The 20,124-nt window shown below is 33.2% G+C and overlaps 1 protein-coding gene across 1 annotated transcript in view; it reads left to right on the top strand.

Moving 5' to 3' along the window:
• Positions 1 to 16,651, top strand: part of LOC134543076 (autophagy-related protein 16-1-like) — a 38,948-nt gene extending 22,297 nt beyond the window's left edge. The window contains exons 7-8 of the mRNA XM_063387839.1: positions 9,909 to 10,050; positions 11,498 to 16,651. Coding sequence (XP_063243909.1) covers positions 9,909 to 10,050; positions 11,498 to 11,646 — 291 coding nt within the window. The 3' untranslated portion in view covers positions 11,647 to 16,651. The remainder of the gene's footprint in view (positions 1 to 9,908; positions 10,051 to 11,497) is intronic.
• The last annotated feature ends 3,473 nt before the right edge of the window (positions 16,652 to 20,124 follow it).

Below are 20,124 nucleotides of genomic sequence, written 5' to 3'. Positions count from 1 at the left end.
TCAATATCAGTCACTAAAGTATAAGATTTAAAAGACCATATATAATTTTTATTTATATGCAGCTTTTTTTTTTTTTTTTTTATAAATTTTGTTTCATGGTGCGTGCGCATCGTAAAAATTCACTCGCATCATTTTTTTCAAAATTCACCTAAAAAAAAGTGTTAACTTCAAAAAAGTTTTATTTGCACAACCCTGTTAGCATTAGTATGATTTTTTGCAAAGGAAGTATAGAATTAGTGATGGTATTTTAATGGTATTGCTTATCATGTGTATTAAAATTAAAGTTGGAGGAAAAACGGCATAGTTTGGAGTATAGTTTTTTTAGTGCAATTGCTTACTGCTCAAAAATATATACTTTAATAACTTAGAAGAATTTTTAATGTGACATTGAATAAATGCTATCATTTGAATGCATTCACAGTATCTTCATACTTTTAAGTTTAAACGTCAGAAAAACCACTATGTTTGTATTGCATTTAGTTGTTTCTTATGTAGCTCATATATTACAAACCTTGTATAGTGCTATTTACCATAGGCGTACCCAGAAATTTTTTTCGGGGGGTGTTCTTCCAGATTTTTAGGAAAAACTGCATAAACACCAAAAATTAATTATTTCTTGAGTAAATAAATAGAATAGTCTCACATTTCATTTTTTCACCTGGGCTATTGTTGATATGTAATTTGTACGTAATTTTTCTTTCAATTAACTTTAGTAAATTCACATTACAATATTAAAATACCTACAAAAAAACCAAAAAGATATATATATATATATATATAAAATTAGTTAACTTAACGAATTTACGTACGCACTTTACAAACTTATTCCTAATAAGTTGACGGCATGACAATAGAATAATTGCTGTATAAATTGATTGTAAGGGTGTTAGCAACTAAGGCCGGAATTACAATAGCCCGTCCATCCGTCATCCGTCTGTCAATTACGTGACCTGCACCCAATAAGATGGATTGAAAAATGTCATCCACTCGTCCGTCTAAAGCTTGGTAACTTTATACTTTTGACGGGTGAACGGATGAAACTATAACCTCCTTATGTCTTCTAGGTGTTTGCATATAAAATATTATATTAAAATGTATTAAATTTTGTTTAACAAAATAATTTCTTAGCTTACGTTTAGACACATTTCGAAAGCTCTTTTTTGAAACAAAAATGGTCTAACTCACGGAAGTATTATAATTACGTATGGTAACTCTGGAAATGTGAAAATACATACCGAAAAAAAAACCACTCCGAGTTTAATAAGTTTCAAGTACCTATTTACTTTACATAATATTTTAAGTAATATAATTACATATGATAATTTTTTTCCCCAAATTGTTAAGTTTTCTCAACAGTTGTCAGCATTGACTTGGAGAAATATTATGACGGACGAGCGGAGTGTTGTAAATCGCCAGCCAACCTCCGTAGCGTAGTCGGATGCACACCGGCTTATGGTGGAAGAGGTTCTGGGTTCGAGTCCCGGGTAAGGCATGGGAGTAAAACTGAGACCTATTCAAAATATACACTTGCGATAAAAGATGATGAAAAAGAATAATTAAAATGATATTTCTGGCTAAACGGATACCGCTCAAGTCCAAATCCAAGCAGTGAAGTGAAGTGAAGTTGTATATCGCTTGGCGGCTGACGGACGGATGCGACGGGCTGTTGTAATTCAGGCTTTACAATTCAAGTGTAGCAAAACAGAATTAAATCTTTATATATAAAAATCTCGTGTCACAATGTTTGTCCGAACTAATTTCCGAAACTACTGTATTGATTTTAATGAAATTCCGCACAAATATTTGTAACTTTGTCTAACTTAATATATAAGCTACATTTTATTTCGATTAATGACAGCGTTTTCCGGAAATCGGCTCCCAAGGGTGGTTAAGCACTGGCAACAGTGGGTACTCCATCTCCATGATAACGGGATTTTGCATTGTTTATGCCTTCTGCGTCTTCATGGCAACGGGCATCGCTTAGATTGTTTTTTTTTAATTCGAGGCATATTTCTGTATTGATTTAATTATTATTTTATGTAAAATTATTTAAATTTAAAAATATATTTCTGCAAAATACCACTGACTGACTCATTACGATTGACTTGAAATCTTTCAACCGATTGAAACTTACCATAGTTACTCATTTTGTGATGTATGTAGATGCTCACTAAGATATGATTTTCCGAAAATCAGCTCCCAAAGGGAGTTTTGGGGGTGTAAAATATCAAAATTCCAGTTTTTGGTAGAAAATCACTATGGCAATGGTTGTTACTTTGTTGATGCTTCATTCGTTTCTATGGCAACAACTGATTCATTATTAGTGCAGTCCTCATCACCTTTGAAATTTTACGGGGACTTTAAATATCAAAAATTGCCCTTTTTTCAATTTTATATCCTACAGATTTGAACTTGACAGTAATGTTCCTCATGTTATGTAGGATGACGTTTTACGAAAATCAACTCCCAAGGGTGGTTAAGCCCGGGCAACAGTGGGACAGCGGGATTGTGCATTGTTTATGCCTTCTAACGAGCATTGCTTTGATTTTTTTTCCATTCGAGGTGCAGCAGTGGCTTACCCACAAGGAGGGCATGTATAATGAGCGGCGCAAGTGTTCTGCCTGTAGACTTCCGTAGCGAAGTACGGGTACATCAGTTGTACGTATCGGGAAACCATCGGTGCTACTCGTTTTCTCTCCGGTGCATTACAAAGCATTGTAATAATTTTTTGTTGAAATTAATTGCATTTTATTTCATTTATTATTACTGTAAATGGGATATTTAGTCTCATTTTTTCTCCATTAGTATAGCCGTGCGAAGCTGGGTCGGGCAGCTAGTATATTATATATATTAAAATATATTGTTCTATTACAATATTCGCTAAAAACACCTACACATTGAGTTGAGGCCATTAAGCTACTGACTCAAACATAACTTCACAGCACGTTGCACTCAACGAGGTCCCTTTCATCTGAGGCGAGAAATTTACATTTCAGCTTTTCAATGTTTGTAACAGTCGTTTAAAATTACGCACCTTTCGACATCAAACTTTTTTCTTCGTGTTATACTTACAGATGTACAGTATTTAAATGAAAGTACCTGACTTGACAAAACGACCAAAAAAGTCCAATTCCCCCCCCCCCCCCCCCCCCTCAGGTTTTTAATACTTTTATAGAGTTTTGTATGAAATTAGGTCGCAATCACTACTGTTACTCAATGCCCAATTCTACTAAGCAAATCTAAAACATAATCAAAGTAGAGTTGAACTGATTATTCCATAGACCAATCACCGCGATTTGAGAATTTAGACTAACCTATCAAGAAACAACCACTGCAATTCAAATTTGTTTACGTTTACTTACCAATTGGGCTGCTTGGTAACGTTATTTCTCTCGTTGCTCTGTGTTTAGAAATTAAGCTCGAATGACATGAGTGTTCATAATTTTCTTGCCTCATTTCGGGAGGGATTGAACCCCCAAAACACCCCCCCTGGGTACGCCTATGCTATTTACATACATCGGTAATTTTTTTAAAGTGTGAATTAAAAACTTATTTGGAAACTGTACTTTGTAATGGTTAGTAAGGAATAGTTTTTTTTTCCTGCAAAAAAATTATTAAATTGTATTTTTATAGAGGTTTGTTTGTAATGCAAATGTTTTGAATTGACATATATTGGAAACTTGGGCACACCATTGTTTTTTTTTTTAGAGAAAAAACATGCAAATTTTATTAATTTAAAATATTATTTTTGATTATCTGCTAAGCACACGAAGACTTGTGCCATAATTGTTGTCTGTATTTACCCAGCTTAGGGATAGAGAGCAGCACAATCTTAGTGTCTGGCCACTACACGTTAGGTTTAGTTTTGTCCAGCATAATTCAAAATAGAAGCAATCTCACCACCATATTATGCTTACGTTTATGACATACATACATCTATACATACATACATTCCTACAGCAGTATATAATTATAAAATATTCATGTGAATACCAAACAAAACTTAATAGTAAGTACATATTTGAAATATATACCAATAGTTATTTATATAACTACCGTGTATCATTGTTTCAACACACCTTCATTATACACACAGATGCTTAATCCATGTTGTTTGGTAGCCTTCACTTTGCTGGTAATCAATGACATCTCCCAAATCAACATACTAATGTTGAAATTTCATAGTTAAAACTATGTAAGTGGTAGCGCAGTGTCTTCAAGGAGCTGATTAATACTAAGGACAGCCAAAAAATAGAACTTACTCAGGACTTCAGAGAAGTGTGACGTTACCACGAATACATGTTAATTATAGAGTTATAATTACTCCAGTCACACAGCGTATTACGACGATACCAAAGTTGTATACTATAAAATACTGTGTGTAAATATAATGTTTAATTTTATTTCTGAATTAATAAAATATGGGTTTCATTGGTTACATAAATACCTTCATAGTTAAGTTGCTGATTTTTCTCACTTTTATGAATGTGCCCAACATTTGGGACCTTCAGTCAGGATGTGTCGAATGGCGTCGTTATGAGGTGCCTGCAGTTACTTTTGTCCCGATGCTGGGATTTAGGTGAATGAGTGGAGTATGGAGTTTTTTTTTTTGAGAGCCAGTTATCTGAAGATCTAGTTTCTTTCCTGCCATGTGTCTAATGAATGCGGTATCAAGATTTTCAGGTTCGGCTTCGATGTGTGGTGAGGTGTGCATCTGCTCGCTTGTGCGTGGTGCTGTGCTGTCTGCAGTCAACTCTCTGTGTGCGCAGTGGAATGCTCGGTCCTGTGGGAAACATGCAGCCATTTTGGAGTAGTTTGGTCAGAACAAAAAAAGTCTTTTGGTCCGGCGTGTTCGGGACCACGACCATGCCGGATTACCAAACATCACTCTGTAGTTTTAATGGGAATATCAAAGAACTGTAGCAGACAGAAAACAGGAAACACTTCACAGTATCGATAAACTTTCAGCGGGGCAATAGTGTGACCTGGCTGCCGAAGTTAACTGCAGGAATCCACCCGGAAAAAAACCTGAACTAGCAGCTCGATGTGTGCTGGGTTATAGACTGCCGTACCTACAGGCTTTGGTTTTAGTTCAATTTCATTTTTAAAACAGCGGATTTTGGGGTTATTGTTTTTTGTTTTTTATGAAAGCTGTTTTGTAATACTTACTCCGCCAAAATGTGGGTTAAATTAATGTGCTGCATTTTTACGATAAAATAATTTGTAATAAATTTGTCTAAAACAGATAATTTATATCAGTAAAAATTAATTAGTGAACATTTGAGTAAAAAAGTGTTTTAATAAGAAATGAACAATAAAACAAATAAAATAAATTTTTCTAATTCATGCAATTTGGTTTAATTTTTTGTCCGGAAATGACATTCTTTGAAATTCGAACATTAAAAGATTTCTTTGTTTATGATTTGAATTAAGTTTTTGTTAAATGCTACTTAATTCCATGATATGACTTAATTTCAATGCTATGTGCTGTATTAACTGGCATTTCGATGTTTTGACATTCTTTTCAGTGTTCTTTCGGTTTTATCGCAATTCACCACAGAATCTTGTCCTTAGCAGTACCATAGAGTGCCATGTTATTTAAATTATTTATTATCTTTTATCCTTCCTGTGTGGTATATTTTAGATTGCAAGGGTCAAATAGGTCTCACTAAATAAATATCCACAAGTTAAAGCTTATTTTTACACTAAAATTTAAAATATGAAACTTATTGACAATTTTAAATGTAAATGGCCCAAATTTTTTTTTTCTTCCTGTGGACAAGGTCATTAGAACTTGCAGCACATGATGGAATTCAAGATTATTTGAAAGAAATGACGTAATTTCTGCAAAACCACTAAAAACTAAAATCAGGATGACCGGACCGGGTTTAAAACCCATTTTCTTCCTGAATGTGGATCCAGTGTCTTACCCTTGTGCCACCTTGATCAGTTCTGTTTTGGATAAAGCCTCTGATGGTACAGTGACGTACGTGACAGCACCACCTGACCGCCGCAAACATCACCAAGTACTTGACACACTGCTGTAGAGCCATGTTGAGTCTGGAGTGTAGTATGGTTCAGGGACCGTTTCCTTTCTCCCTCAGTAGGTCATGCTCCTGGAGATTGTTTTTTCAACAACATTGCTCTACCTTCAACTTTGATTATCCTTACACCTGGTATTATTTTGCTATTTTGTAATAAATACTCTATTATTTTATATAAATTGTGTTACAGAATGTAGTTCTAAACTATTTTTTTTTTTTTTTTTTTACTGTTTCTTAAGCCTTTTTCCTACAAACCTGGTCCAAAGTTTGCCACGCCTCGCGTCGGGGTGGCTCGAACTTAACTGTGAAATGTCGATAAATGCTCGAACATCAAAGGCTTGTGGTCGGATGACAAGCTTCAGTACATCTAGTGCACACATTTGCCAAGCCATGCACCATGGAAATAAGGGTTTGTAATTATATTGTGCTTAGAATCTCATTTTTTCTTGAGCAGAAGGGTTGTAGGGTAAAGGTTTTTTTCTCAAAATTTTAATTGTATTTCAGAGCCTTGTAAAAATTTCCGCCACATTCTTAAATTCTTTAACGTTTTTACTTAAATAGCTGTTGGTTTCCCACTCACTGGTTGTTGATTCTAGGAGTATAAACTTTTTTAATTCATTTATAGTTTGGCTCACTTAAATCCTGCTAACTCTTAAAGCACCACATGAGAAAGTGAAAAAGTAATGTATTAAATCAGTGTGGGAAGGTAAGACAGTTTATGATGAAGCATTCCACTGCCTCACAGAGCTGTTTACTGCAGAAGGTTTTAACAGGTACATGAACAGTCATTTTTCCATGTCTTTCATTCTCAACTGGTATGTCTTGTGGCCTCCAAAAACTAATGTTTATTTCCCCCTAAACCCCAAAAAAACATTGTAGCTTTTGTTTTTAACATTTGGGAAAGGTGTGCATGAGCATGTTGCCACAGTTCAAAACTAATACTGCATGCCACTCTTAGTGATAACTAGACTAAAAGAAGTAGTAATTTTAGAAAATATGTAATGTAGGAGCAGTATTTTTTAATAAGTTTCCTTGGTTATTGACTAGGCCAGTGGTTCTCAAAGTGTGCACCAGGGTGCCCTTGGTATTCCTGATATAAAACTAAATATAGTTACTGTATTATACCATTTCATCACGGATATACCGCTCTTTTAGTTAACGCATCATGATGTGTTATTTGAATGACTCTACAGGCTCATGTTTCTCATAAACACAAGAATGAATAAACTTGAAGTAAGTTTCATTATTTTCATCACGTTATTTTTCCCAGTAATATTTGACTTAATTAGTATAAAATATTTCTCAGAAATTTGTATATAGTGCACCTACAATTATTTATAGTTTGAGAACCACTGTCTAGTTGTTTAATAGTATTTATAGGTATTTATCTCAAAGGTTGGGCAGTCCTGAGGCTTTATTTTGTATTTTTCGGCATCTTGTATTAAGACATTTATTGTATGAATTTCTTGAAAAGGTGCAGTCATATGCTTTATCAATTCACCTCAAGGCATTTGTTTTTACTGAGCAGTGTTACTTTCTTGTAAGGACTGGCAAATAAGTCATCTTTGATAATAAGTTATACTTAAAAGAAATAATAAAGTTGATTTATTTAATCATTAAAATTTGTTATAATTTTCAGTGGGTAGCAAGTGTTTTGTATAATATTAAAGATGGGCCAGTCAAATTCTCAAATTCTCAAACACCATCAAATCTATAGCATTCAAAGAATTCAATATTTGAGAAAAAATATTCAAAGAAAAATATTAAAGGAAATAATGTAAATTAAAATTTAACACTCATAACCTCTAAGTTTACTAGGTTACCATTCCCCGAAAATGTACTTTTAACATGTAATTATTTAAATAAAATTACAATATGTATTGATTCTGGAAACTTAATTCATGAATAAAACATTTAACAGGTTAAGTGTTTCAACATCATGGTTAGTATTTTTCATTTCTTGTACACTATTTTATTTTGGACCCTTGAAACCTACATTCAGATTCGAGGGGTACATTCAAAGTATTTTTGGAATTCAGATTTGAGTTTTTGATTAAAAAAAAAGGATTTTGACTCATCACTATATAATATACTTTAAAATATGACTGGTTAAGTTTTTACATTAGTATACTATTTTATTGTAAATTAAAGTGTTATTACATGAAAAGTGATGTACCATGTAGTTCATGAATGATTAAAATTCAGTCTTTTGTCAATTAAATAAATTAAACATGTATGCCCACACAGTAAAATTTACTTGCGATTTACCATTTTCAGCTCTCTCATCATTGTTTATGATAAAAATTCTCTCTGATTAGTATGTGTAGGTAAATACATAAACAGATAAACAACAACCTTTCATAAAAACATGTGGTGACAATGTTTCTTCTGGTTGAACCAGTGGCATCTTAAGAGTGGGAATAAATGTCAAAAGTGGTTACATATGCCATTCATTACTGGTTAACTTAGAGGTTCAGTAGCAAACTGGAGGAAGGTGAAAAATCTAAGCAATGAGAAATGAAATGCAATTGCAAGTGTTATAAATTGTCTTAATACAAGATAATTATCAACCTTTGAGTGCTTTTGTGTCCGTACCTATCCATTTTTTACTTTAAATTATTATAATTTGCCTAAAGATTTTCTGCTTTGTTGTATACTAGTAATGTTTTTTTTTTTTTTTTATTTAAAGTATACTGGGGCTCTTATTATAATTTGATACTCAAAAGCTACCACTTTTTATTTTTGGACTTCAATAGATATGATTCATGAAGTTTTTTTATCCACTAAAAAATTTTATATGTAAGGATTAGGGCACAATACATTTCATTTACATGCAAATATAACTTGAGAAAAAATGCATTCAAAGAGAGTTTTGCTCTGGAAAAATTAACCCACTTAACTTATGACCCGTGGTGTTAGTGAATTTGTTTGCATGTTGGTCTGACCAGAGTAGATAGTTATTTGCCCTGTGATTGCTTTGATTCTATCATTCTGGAGGTGCATAGTCTTGGACGACTTATTCGTGCAGGTGGTGTTATACAATCATTGTTAAAAATTGTTCAAACAAAAATTTATTTTAAAATGGGACACATTGTGATAAAAACTGGGTTTTTTGCATGGCGGAATGCTAGAATATGACTTGCAACACACTTCAGTTACATGTTAGCAATGGAATTATAGTAAATCGACACACATACCAAATGGAATTGAAATATTTTAAATCCAAGCCAAAAGTAATGTTTTAAAGTAGTGTTATATATTTCTAACTCTCCATTATAATTGCATAATTAGTAATATGTAGATATATGTAAGAATACATGCAGGCCTATAATAAGCATTTAAGGTGAAATATGTAATCCTAAAGTAACAAATTTAATTAATGAAATACCTTCAATTGTTAAAATTGTTATTTGTTAAAACAAAAAGAAAAAATTTATTACTCTAAAATATTAAAAAAAAAAATGGATTTGGAAACAGCTATGTTATAGGCCAGGCAACAAGCAGCTTATACTACAACCAAAAATCATCGACCGAGTCAGTAGTTATTGACATTTGTTTTGAAGCTGCCTGTTTATATTTCACAGAAAACTAATTGGAAATCCTCATAGAGTCCCAAATTTGAGTTCAGTTAATGTAGTTAACTGTCAAGAGACAAAAAATATTTATATTTTACCGAGTTGACTTCCAGTGTTACATCCAGTCCTACGCTTCCCTTCTGTTTTCACGCTTCATGCATGGTTCTTTTGGCATGACTGTAGATATATTTTTTGACTAGTTCCAATGTACAGGCCCTCTCAGAGGACTCCGAAGCACCGACAGATGCCGACCGTCCCTCTACAGCAAATGTTTTGTATCTGTTTGCAGACGACAGACTCATTTTACGTTCCCCTTATTGTCCAGGACGCTCACGATGGGGAGGTGAACGCTGTCAAGTGGAGTCCGATAGACCGTGTGGCTGCCACAGGTGGCGCCGATCGCAAAGTCAAGCTTTGGGACGTGTCGAAAGGTTAGTTAGGGCTCTCTGTGTGGCCATTTGCGGAGATGTATCTAGCAGCCAGGCACCACGTCTGTGGCATGGTAGAAAGTAGAGCTGTGCGGCAGATTGCTTTCGGGGATCTGAAGTTTTTTTTCAACAGAAAGGTGTTGTTGATTTTGGTGAATGTTTAGCGGACTGTAGGGGTGAAGTGAAAAAGACAAGCAACGTTTTAAAATGTCGGTTAACTTATCTCTTGGCGTTGGTGTTTCAAGATAGTAACCAAAACGTTTCAATAATTATTTAAGCATAGTGTGGATCAACGGTTCACAAAAGGTGTTCCGCGGAACCCTGGGGTTCCGTGGCAGGGTCACAGGGGTTCCGTGAGTCAGGACGAATGTCATGTAAAACAGGCACAATTATTGTCAAATAACTTCTCTGAAGGAGTTGGGGTTCCGCCAAAGGAAAAGTTGATCATTGGGTTCCCTGGCCGAAAAAATTTGGGCACCGCTGGTGTATATTATTGTTTTGTTGCTCCTTTAAAAAAAAATGGTAAAAACTGAATATTGATTTCAACCATAAAAAACCTACCTTTACTTGAGTTTCTAAATTTATCAGTATTAAATAGTGTTTTTTGAGACTGAAGTATGTCAACATTCATATTCACCTGCATGATTAAATTATGTTTTGATTTAAAAACCAACATAATTAAATTTTTGCATTCCGTGTGAAAATTAAATATGAGTTAAAAGTAACAAGATTAAACAAATAATAATATACGTTACATGTGTTTAAAAAAAAAACTTCATGTTGCTTTGCTTTTCTGAAGTTTTTGACAAACTGAAGTAGCCAAACCAAGGTTGTCAATTAGTTGCCATTGTTTGTTCAACAATGTAGAAATGTAGAAACTGTTGTGTGTTGTACAAGCTTGGTTCAAGTTATCTTTATCTTTTTAGTGCCAGTTGTTTGAGGGAGGAAGGAGAAAATGTGAATCAGTGAGAACAAGCAATGTGTAGTATTTCATGCCACTCACCTTTTTTTAGTTGTTTAAAATTGTAGAACATTGCTTACATATTTCATGCTCCATTCCAAGTATTCCACATATTTTTTTGTTACAAAAAGTGTTATCGTCTACTCCGTTATTTTTCTCTGCTTCCAGTCTGTGATTTTCAAACTGGTTTTACAGGGCATGTTTCACTTGAACACAAAAACTTAATTTCTACAAACTGTTAAGTGCATTCAGGTTACCTGTTTTTAACTCCGATACATGGCAAGAGTAAAATTAAATATGAAAGGTTCCAAAAACCTTATATTTAAGAAAAAAATTATTTTAAGATTTTTTATAATAATTAATGAGCTGGTATTTAAATTTAAACTTCCCGTTGAATAACTTATTTTAAAATATAAATCAAACTATAACATTTTATGAAGGTTATACTTTGAAATGCAAGTGAAATATTAATAAAAACATTGATTACAGAAACTACAGGGATAGAGCTGTTATCGGAGGGAGTGAAACTCAGTGGAGGTAGCAGAGGCTGTGATTGGCCAGCAGACAAGGGAGGGGGGAAGGCAGCAGGCAGGCGGCAGGCTGCAGGAAGACCCTTGTTCAACAGGTCCAGGGCCTGACCAAACGATGAATTCCTAGGGAATGTATTTTTCTTTGTATTGGCAAGCTTCGCAGGGCAGTATGTCATGGTGATGGCATACCAGGAAGTTAACTACCTTGCAAAACCGTCACAAATGAGATAGATAGTCAGTATTAATGGCAAATTGATTAATTTTTGTGATAATATACTCGTCATAATTAAATAAAACATTTTAATTTGTGATTGGTTAAATTCTAGACCCCAAATTTCAGCCTCACGATGTGTGTTGCTGTAATACACAAACAATAATTGTTACATATATTTTATTTCTCCCCAATATCCATATAGGATGGGAAACTTACAAAAAGAGATACACCAATTTGAATGTGGCAACTTCATATTTAATAAACATGTTCCAAATCAACGAGCAAAAATAAAGTTTAGTGAAACTACAATCGAGATCCAAACAGAACACTTGAGTATTAAATATTTATGCAACTTTAACACTAAATATACACTACATTATATTAAAAAAGCTCACCAAACTCCAAGTGACGATTATGGAAACCAGACATTTGTCTAAATGCCATACTATTGACATACTTTTCCATAAAAGACAACATGAGCTTAGAAGTTCCTCTGAACAAAAAAAGTTCATTCATTACTACTAATTTTATGGGAGTATTTTTTTTATGAATATGACTCAAACATTACTTAAAGTTTGCACTATAATGTACAATAATACAAAACAAACAAGTCTATTAAACAAGATGTTTATCAACACATAAATTCTTATCTTCTTTTAAATGAATTCAATCTATAGTACTCAATCATGGGTATGTTGAACAGAAAGGATATTTTTGGTCACTAGGGACAAAGTCTCTTGGCTGGTTTCTTCTGTATAACCTTATCCAGGTGAAATACTGTACCACTGATTTTAGAGTGTTCACTGGTTGTCAGACTTGAGCAATTATCAAATTAATGCAGGTACAGCTTAGAAATATAAATATTACTTTTCTTAAAAAAAAAATTTTTATTAACAAGTGATTCAGCTGTCACATGTGTCTTGACCAATATCTATAAGTCATCAGTAAATTAAGTGTACCTAAAATTCAGTTAGTTGTGGTTATTTTAAGCATTATGTGTGCTGAATTTTTGTGTGTAGTTGGTGTTTTTTTGGCATATGCATGTGTGTATGCATGTGATTGTATGTGCAGTTGTGCAATTGTACTTAAATCACGTTGATTAAATTGTGTATCATTGCAAAAAAATGATCTGCTTTTTAGAATAATTTTTATGTGTATCTTTAATGTGCCTGGGGTTAATGTGATAGCATGAAATAATATGTAAATGAGGCATTTCAATGTTTTTTGCAGTTTTTAAAATTGCTTTTAACATTGTTTTTTGTGTTGGCGCTGTCAGTTTGGAGTTCTCAAATTATTGTAACCATTTTTTAAATATTAAATTTATGATGAACATAAAACTTATTACTTGTTCATGTCAATTCTGTGCATTCTAATTGCTTAGCATTTGTAAACTTAAGAAAAAAATTGCTAATTAAAATTTTGTAAGTGTTAAAACTTTATGATAAATTTTTAGTGATTGATTTGTCAAAAATAATGAATAAAGTTGGTTTCAAAGAATCGCTCATTACAACAATTCTGCATTCGTAAAGTAGGAGAAAAGTATTTAAAGTAGACTTATTGAGTTTTTTTTATAGTAGGTAGTAATAATACAGATCACAAATGTGAGTTACAATTTTAAAGAATTTTTAGTTTATTAGAACCTCTTTAAGTCAGCACCTTTAATTTGGATTTCCAGGAAACCATATTTAGAGTAACAAATAAACAAGAGACAAATAAAAATAAAGAAATTTGCAGGATAATCACAGAACTAAAACAACAAATAAACATTTTAGAACTTGAAAACACATTTTGCACAAGCATTACAGGCAGAGTTATTGCTTTAATTGGTGCTCACAACCATAATTTTAGTGTACTGTAAATGCACGTCAGCTGGGTTTGTACATAATGACATGATGGTAACATTCGCTGAGCTTCCTGTGCTCAAAATAATTTGTGGTTGTTTGGTTCACAATCTGTACTCCACGCTAAGGCAGCAAAAGGTTGTAATATACTTTCTCAATAAATGTATGTTACTGGACGCAGTGGTTGTGCGAATTTGTAAGTTAAGAATAAGTTTCAAACATGTTTAGTTCAATTTGAAATTTTTTAAATGATACATTGTCATACAGATTTTTCAGAAAAATTCTCCTGTTAACCTGGTGTTTCGCTATCCCATATCAGCTATGGTCCCAGTTGATATGACTCATGAAGTTTTTAATGTGTTTTGCCATGTCTTTTTTTTATTTATGTATTAAATCCAAGCATTCACAAGTAATGTTGCTTTGTTGTTTAAAAAACCAAATTCTTAATTTCTTCATTACCTACAAAGTGTTGCTTTTGTAAAAAAATTATTTGCTTTCAATATTGTGCTAGTATTTGGTTTTTGCTGCTTCAATAAATGAGCTTTTGATTTTAAATTTGATACCTAGTTTTATTTTGTGAATGTAGAGTAGATTCCTATTAAGAAAATTGTTTGGTGCTTGCTTAAATTGTTTCTCATATATATATATATATATATATAGAGAGAGAGAGAGAGAGAGAGAGACACACACACACACATATAGGGTGTTGTAATGTATGTATGACTTCGATAAACTCGGACATTATACAGATCGCCATGAAAGTTTGCACATCGAAGAGTTGTTTTTTCATGGAGAAGGTTTTTATGCTATTTTTTTTTTTTTTGACTTGCCGCAAGATGGCACTGAAATGATGGCGTAACAACTTCTAAACAGTTAAACCGATCGCCATGGGTAAAAGAAAATCATAGGTCATAGACATACAAACAGCAGTTGTGCGTAATTTCTCTATTTCCACCACATTGTTAGGTATATAGCACCATCCATTTTGCTTTGACTCGCTGACTACATACCACCCTGGGTTCAGCCCAGACAACACCGGGTACTACAGCTAGTATCCTATATATTGTTTCTAATATTGACAATACACCTGTTAACGTAATATGAAAAATTTTAGTGCGAGTGATAAACTGCTGTTGCACATCAGCCAGAGTGAATGGTGGTAAACCATTTAAAAAAAAAAACCTCCAATCTTTTATTTTCAAAAACAAATTTTCCTCGATTATTTTATTTACTATAACAGCAGAAAATATGCACACAAATTTGCACATTGGATTATCTTTTGCTGGAGCTGAAAATAATGCTCATGCCGGTATGAGGTTAGTAGTATGGATAAAACTATAGTAGGCTTGTGCTAACTGGCCAGTTGAAAGGACTCTCCTACATGAAATACAGGGAGAGGCATAGGAACCAAGTGTTTTTCGATTGGGTAGTACTCAGCCTTTAGAAAATGGAGGGGTGCGCAGTTAGTTACCATCTATTTCTTGTCTAAAGCATTTCTTTTTAAGTTATCATCATGGAGCCGTGGTCATTAGAGCAACGCATATTTGCATGTAATTGTTTTGTTAGGAGTGGCGAGTTGGTGATTGTGGTACAGTGTGAAATCTGCCGGAGATTCAATATCAATCGAAATGACTGTTCCCGCCCGAAACCATGGGTTAATAATTTTCAAATAGAAGGCTCAGTAATGAAAAAAAAATCCATGCGCCGTCAACGCACTGTGCGTACTCCAAAGAACATTGAAAAGGTTAGACAAGTGATACTACGAAGCCCACGCCTCTCTGCTTGTTGTCATTTAGCTAGCTGAACTTCAAATAAGCAGTTGTATTGTAAGACAGATTTAGCATGGTGAATTACGTTTTCACCCATATAAAATAGGGTTGTCAGGAATTGAATGCAAGAGATTACCCCCAATGCTGGAATTTTGCACAACAAATGATTGAACTTTATGAGCAGAATGAAAACATGTTGTTGATAATGAGTGATGAAACCCATTTCCACCTTAATGGGTCCATCAACAGACAAAATTTTCGGTATTGGGCTGATGACAATCCGCGAGACTTACATGAAAAACCACTTCATAGCCCTAAGGTAACAGTTTGTTGCGCAATGGAAAAATTAGGTGTCATGTTTTTTAATTTGTTTTCATTTAAAAAAAATGTGGTTATCGTTACTGTTACATTAATATGGTGAACACCTTTTTCATACCTGATTTACAAAGAAGAGGTGTGGATCTTCAAGATTTGTAGTTTCAACAAGATGGGGCTACGGCACCCATCGCCAGAGCATCTATGGCTGTTCTTCGTCGTCTTTTTCCTAACCGTCTCATTTCGAGATTTGGTGACGTTTTATGGCCTCCTCGGTCCCCTGACTTGTCCATGAGTGATTTTTTTCTGTGGGGACGTGTTTATGAGGCTAAACCTCGTTTGTTAGATGAATTGAAGGAAGCAATCTGTCAAGAAATCACTCAATTTATCAGAGACCTGCTGGAAAAAGTGTAGGCCAATTTTCTCAACGACTTCAACAATGCATCAACGAAAACGAACAAAACCTACCAGGTGTAATTTTCCGTTCATTAATATTTTAAAATGTCTGATGAATAGTTTTTGTCATATCTTGATTTGTTCTTTAAAAAATAATGAAACAATAGTATTTTTGAATAGGGGTGAATGTCAAAATTGAGAATTGTGAGTAGAGTGGAATGATAAGATAGGGCATGTTTCTATAAGTATTGGGGTGGATGTAATTTTAATTAACTTTAAAATCATGTGGGTCTAAATCCATTTAGATTTGTGGTGATTATTATCACTGAGGCTTGTTCGACAAGATGTTTTGTTTTGACCAGTGCTGTTACAAGACAGACTTTTGAATCCATTATGTTAATTAGTATCCATTCACACTGGTGCATCACTCAAGAGCAGATTTGAGATGTTTTAACAATTTGATGAACAATCAATGCAGAACTGTAAAGCCTAAGATTATCAGTGGTTAGTTAAAATAATGTTAAATCTTAATTTTAAATATTTTAGTAAAAATATTTATATTACTTTTTATTAGTATGATACATGTTAAAAATGCTTGTAATTAGTTATTTCCAGATATATATATATATATATATATATATATATATATATATATATATATATATATAACAAAGTACTTCCAAGAATAGTTGACAGTCATATGCACTGCGAGAAGATGTGTGTATGACAAAGGAAAGATACTACTGTGTGGATAGCATATACGTGCAGAATGACAGATTAGTGCTTGTATCGGTAAAAGAATTGCCTTGAGTGTTACTAGTGTGAAAAAAAAATTCATTTTTTTTTTCAGCTGCATGAATGACACTGAAGTATTTCTTAGCTATACTTATTTCAGTCCTTAAATTAAGATTTTCTTTATGGAAAAATAGCGTTATGGAAAAATGATGAGAGTGAATTTTTACGATGTGCACGTACCATGCATCAAAATTTTCACAGGAGGATGGCGGACCCACATGCATGAAAATAAACCCATATGTGGTCACTTTCATAAAAATTAGGGGACAATCCAAATGTATTGATGTGCCAAATGAAACTTTATGATATTGAACTACCCTGGAATATATTTTGTAAACTAAAATATTCATAGTAAAGAATAATTTATAGTTTTAAAAAATGTAATGATATAGGTATTACAACAATTACAATACAAATTTTCCTTTTAGGCTTCGTAGCACAGTGATTATAGTGTACAGTTATTAAGATGAAAGAACGTGGTTAAAAACTCGGCAGTGGAAATTTTTTTTGTATTTATTTATTTTTTAAACTTTTTTAAAATTTCAGATTCCTGGATTATTCAAATTATATATATATATATATATATATATATATATATATATAAACACATTTTATTTGTTTACTGTATTGCTATAATATTATTAAATACATAGCTCAGTTAATTGGATTATTTCATACTAGGTAGTCCTATATGCTCTTTTTTACTTAAAGTAATATTAAAATAATTATGTTTGTTAGGTCATAAATTTCATGAATTCGCATAGCTAATAATTAAAACTTTATAATAGTACAACAGTTAATTTATAGTCATCCGACATGTGCATAAACTATATAGTATTAACTTTTTAATGAATTTTAACAATGTGAGCAGTATTTTAATAAAAGTCTTTGTCAAAAATCATGTCTAGGCTGGGGTTTAGTATTTTTTCTAGTATTTTTTGTTTTTATCGAAGTTTAATTATATAGTTTAACTTTTCGCTCTGCAAATTAAATGAGTCAATAGTCAGCGTAGCTGCTCTGGTAGAGAATTTTAGCTGTGGGTTCAGACGGTTGTGAATATTAGTGAAGATAAATTGTACTTATAAATTTTTTCAAGTGTATATAAGTGAGGTTATGTTCCCGTATGTGTAATTTATTTGCAATATAAATTTTGAATTATTATATTATTATTTATTAAATAATTAAAATTAAATAATTGGAATACACATTCAGCATATTTATTGGTTTTTATCATTAATTAAAATTATCTAGATTATTTTATTAAATTTAAAGTTTATATTAATGTTGAATACTGAGTATGGATGTATTTAATTAATTTTTGTTACAATAAATTTCAAAATAGTTTAGTGTAGTAAATCATAAGAAGTATAACTTCTAAAGCACGTACGTAAGTACACATCTTTTTTTCCTTAGAAATGTTAGTCTTTAGTTCACCAAATATAAAGGTCATTAAAGTAGAAATGCAGGTAAGTAAATTTTTACTGTGCTGATGATTGTTTTATTTTTTTATTTATAAATGTATTAAAACCTTGCTAAATGGGAACTGAAGAAGGTGATAGGTTGGGTTTTATGTCACATATTTTTATACTTGAAAGAACTAGTATAGAATTTGTGATTTCAGCAGGAAAAATCTCCAAATCAATGTTATTCAGTTTCAGGAGACAAAACAAAGTTCCCTCTCTGCAATGTGTTCACTATTATGAGTCTTTGAATACAACAAATATCTATCAGATCTATAGTTCTCAGAGTTGAAACATTTTGTGTTTGAATTTGTAAAATTACATTCTATCTTGTTATAGTTTTAGTCATTATTTGCCTGGGTATGAGATTTTACACTGCAGTGCGAGCATTGTGCTTGTAACACGTCTTATTGCTTATACAAATGTGTGCCGGTTACATATTTGATGTGGTGCAAACAAGTGTGCTGAAAAGACAATCAAAATTAACTTTTTAATGTACTGCAGAGAAGAGGGTTTCCTGCTACCTGGGTATTTAAATATTTGGAAAAAAAAAATATTTGTATAACTATGCAAATTCTAAAATGCAATTTAATAGCATTTTTAAATGTTATATGATTTTATAATTTTTGCCAAAATGTTTCTTTCATATATATTCTCTTTTTTAAACCTATAGTAACAATAAAAATTATACCTCAACATTCAAATACTTTATATAAACAAAGTTTTTTTGATCTCCTTAAGCAACTGCTTAAATAATGCCTTGTAATATACCAACTATTTTGACACCATGCCAATTAAGTTTTACAATAGGATGTATGACAATAAGAAATAAGTGACAAAGAAATTGAGAGTTATTTATCCATTTTTTTTTTCCTTCAAAAAGCTGGCAAAATATGGCTAGAAGTGAGGAAAATATTAATCTCACTGCAAAACACACTAAGGTTTGCATCCACCAATTAAATACTTGGAAATTTTGAAGTAATCATGCTTTTAATAAATATTGCCCCAATCACACAGCATATAGCATCCAGTGGCTAACGAATATGACTAAGGTAACATAATATACAGCCCGTACAAGCCAAATTGTCTCTGCTCACATGATTATGTGTTACAAACTGCTGGACGTTCTTTTGGCCAGTGTCGCCACAATAGGATAAAATTATATGTAGTAGCATTGCTTTTCACGTGTGTGGACTGAACGAAGACCAGGCCGGCCGTATCGGAAGGCCGAACCGTTGCACGCGTGGGGTGACCCCCGCCGTACTGCTCTGTCGACAGCCGGGCAGGTGGAGTGCAAGGGCACGCTGAGCGGCAGCAACGCCGGGGTCATGTCCGTGGACTTCGACATGACGGGGGCCTTCGTGGTGGGGGCGTCCAGCGACTTTGCCAGCCGGGTGTGGACCGTCTCGGACCAGCGGCTGAGGGTGAGTACCCTGGACCCGCGCGAGCCCTGTTACCTCCGGGAAGACTTCTCAAAGAAATGAGTGTGAGAGTGGCCTTGGAATATTTACTAATTCATGGTTTCAAAAATACTCAACTGAAGAACTAAAAGCTCCGTACAACTTTTGATGTAAGTAAAGTTACACCCATGAAATTAAGTATTTACGTAAACATAAATATACCCTCCTAATTAAAAAATTTAATAAAATTCGGGCTTGGGAGGGGCTATCTATCGCCTACACCGGTTCCCTTGTGGAGCCATGCTTGGTTGTATAACTACCTGCATGAACCCTGTCAGATGGCAGTTACCTGTCCATAGCTCCAGTGGAAAATCAGTTTATCTGTTGCTCACTCCG

This window comes from Bacillus rossius, assembly GCF_032445375.1.
Source record: "Bacillus rossius redtenbacheri isolate Brsri chromosome 9 unlocalized genomic scaffold, Brsri_v3 Brsri_v3_scf9_2, whole genome shotgun sequence".
NCBI classification, from domain to species: Eukaryota; Metazoa; Arthropoda; class Insecta; order Phasmatodea; family Bacillidae; genus Bacillus; species Bacillus rossius.
The sequence above is the reverse complement of the archived record's forward strand: the minus strand, read 5'-3'. Positions and strand labels throughout refer to the sequence as shown.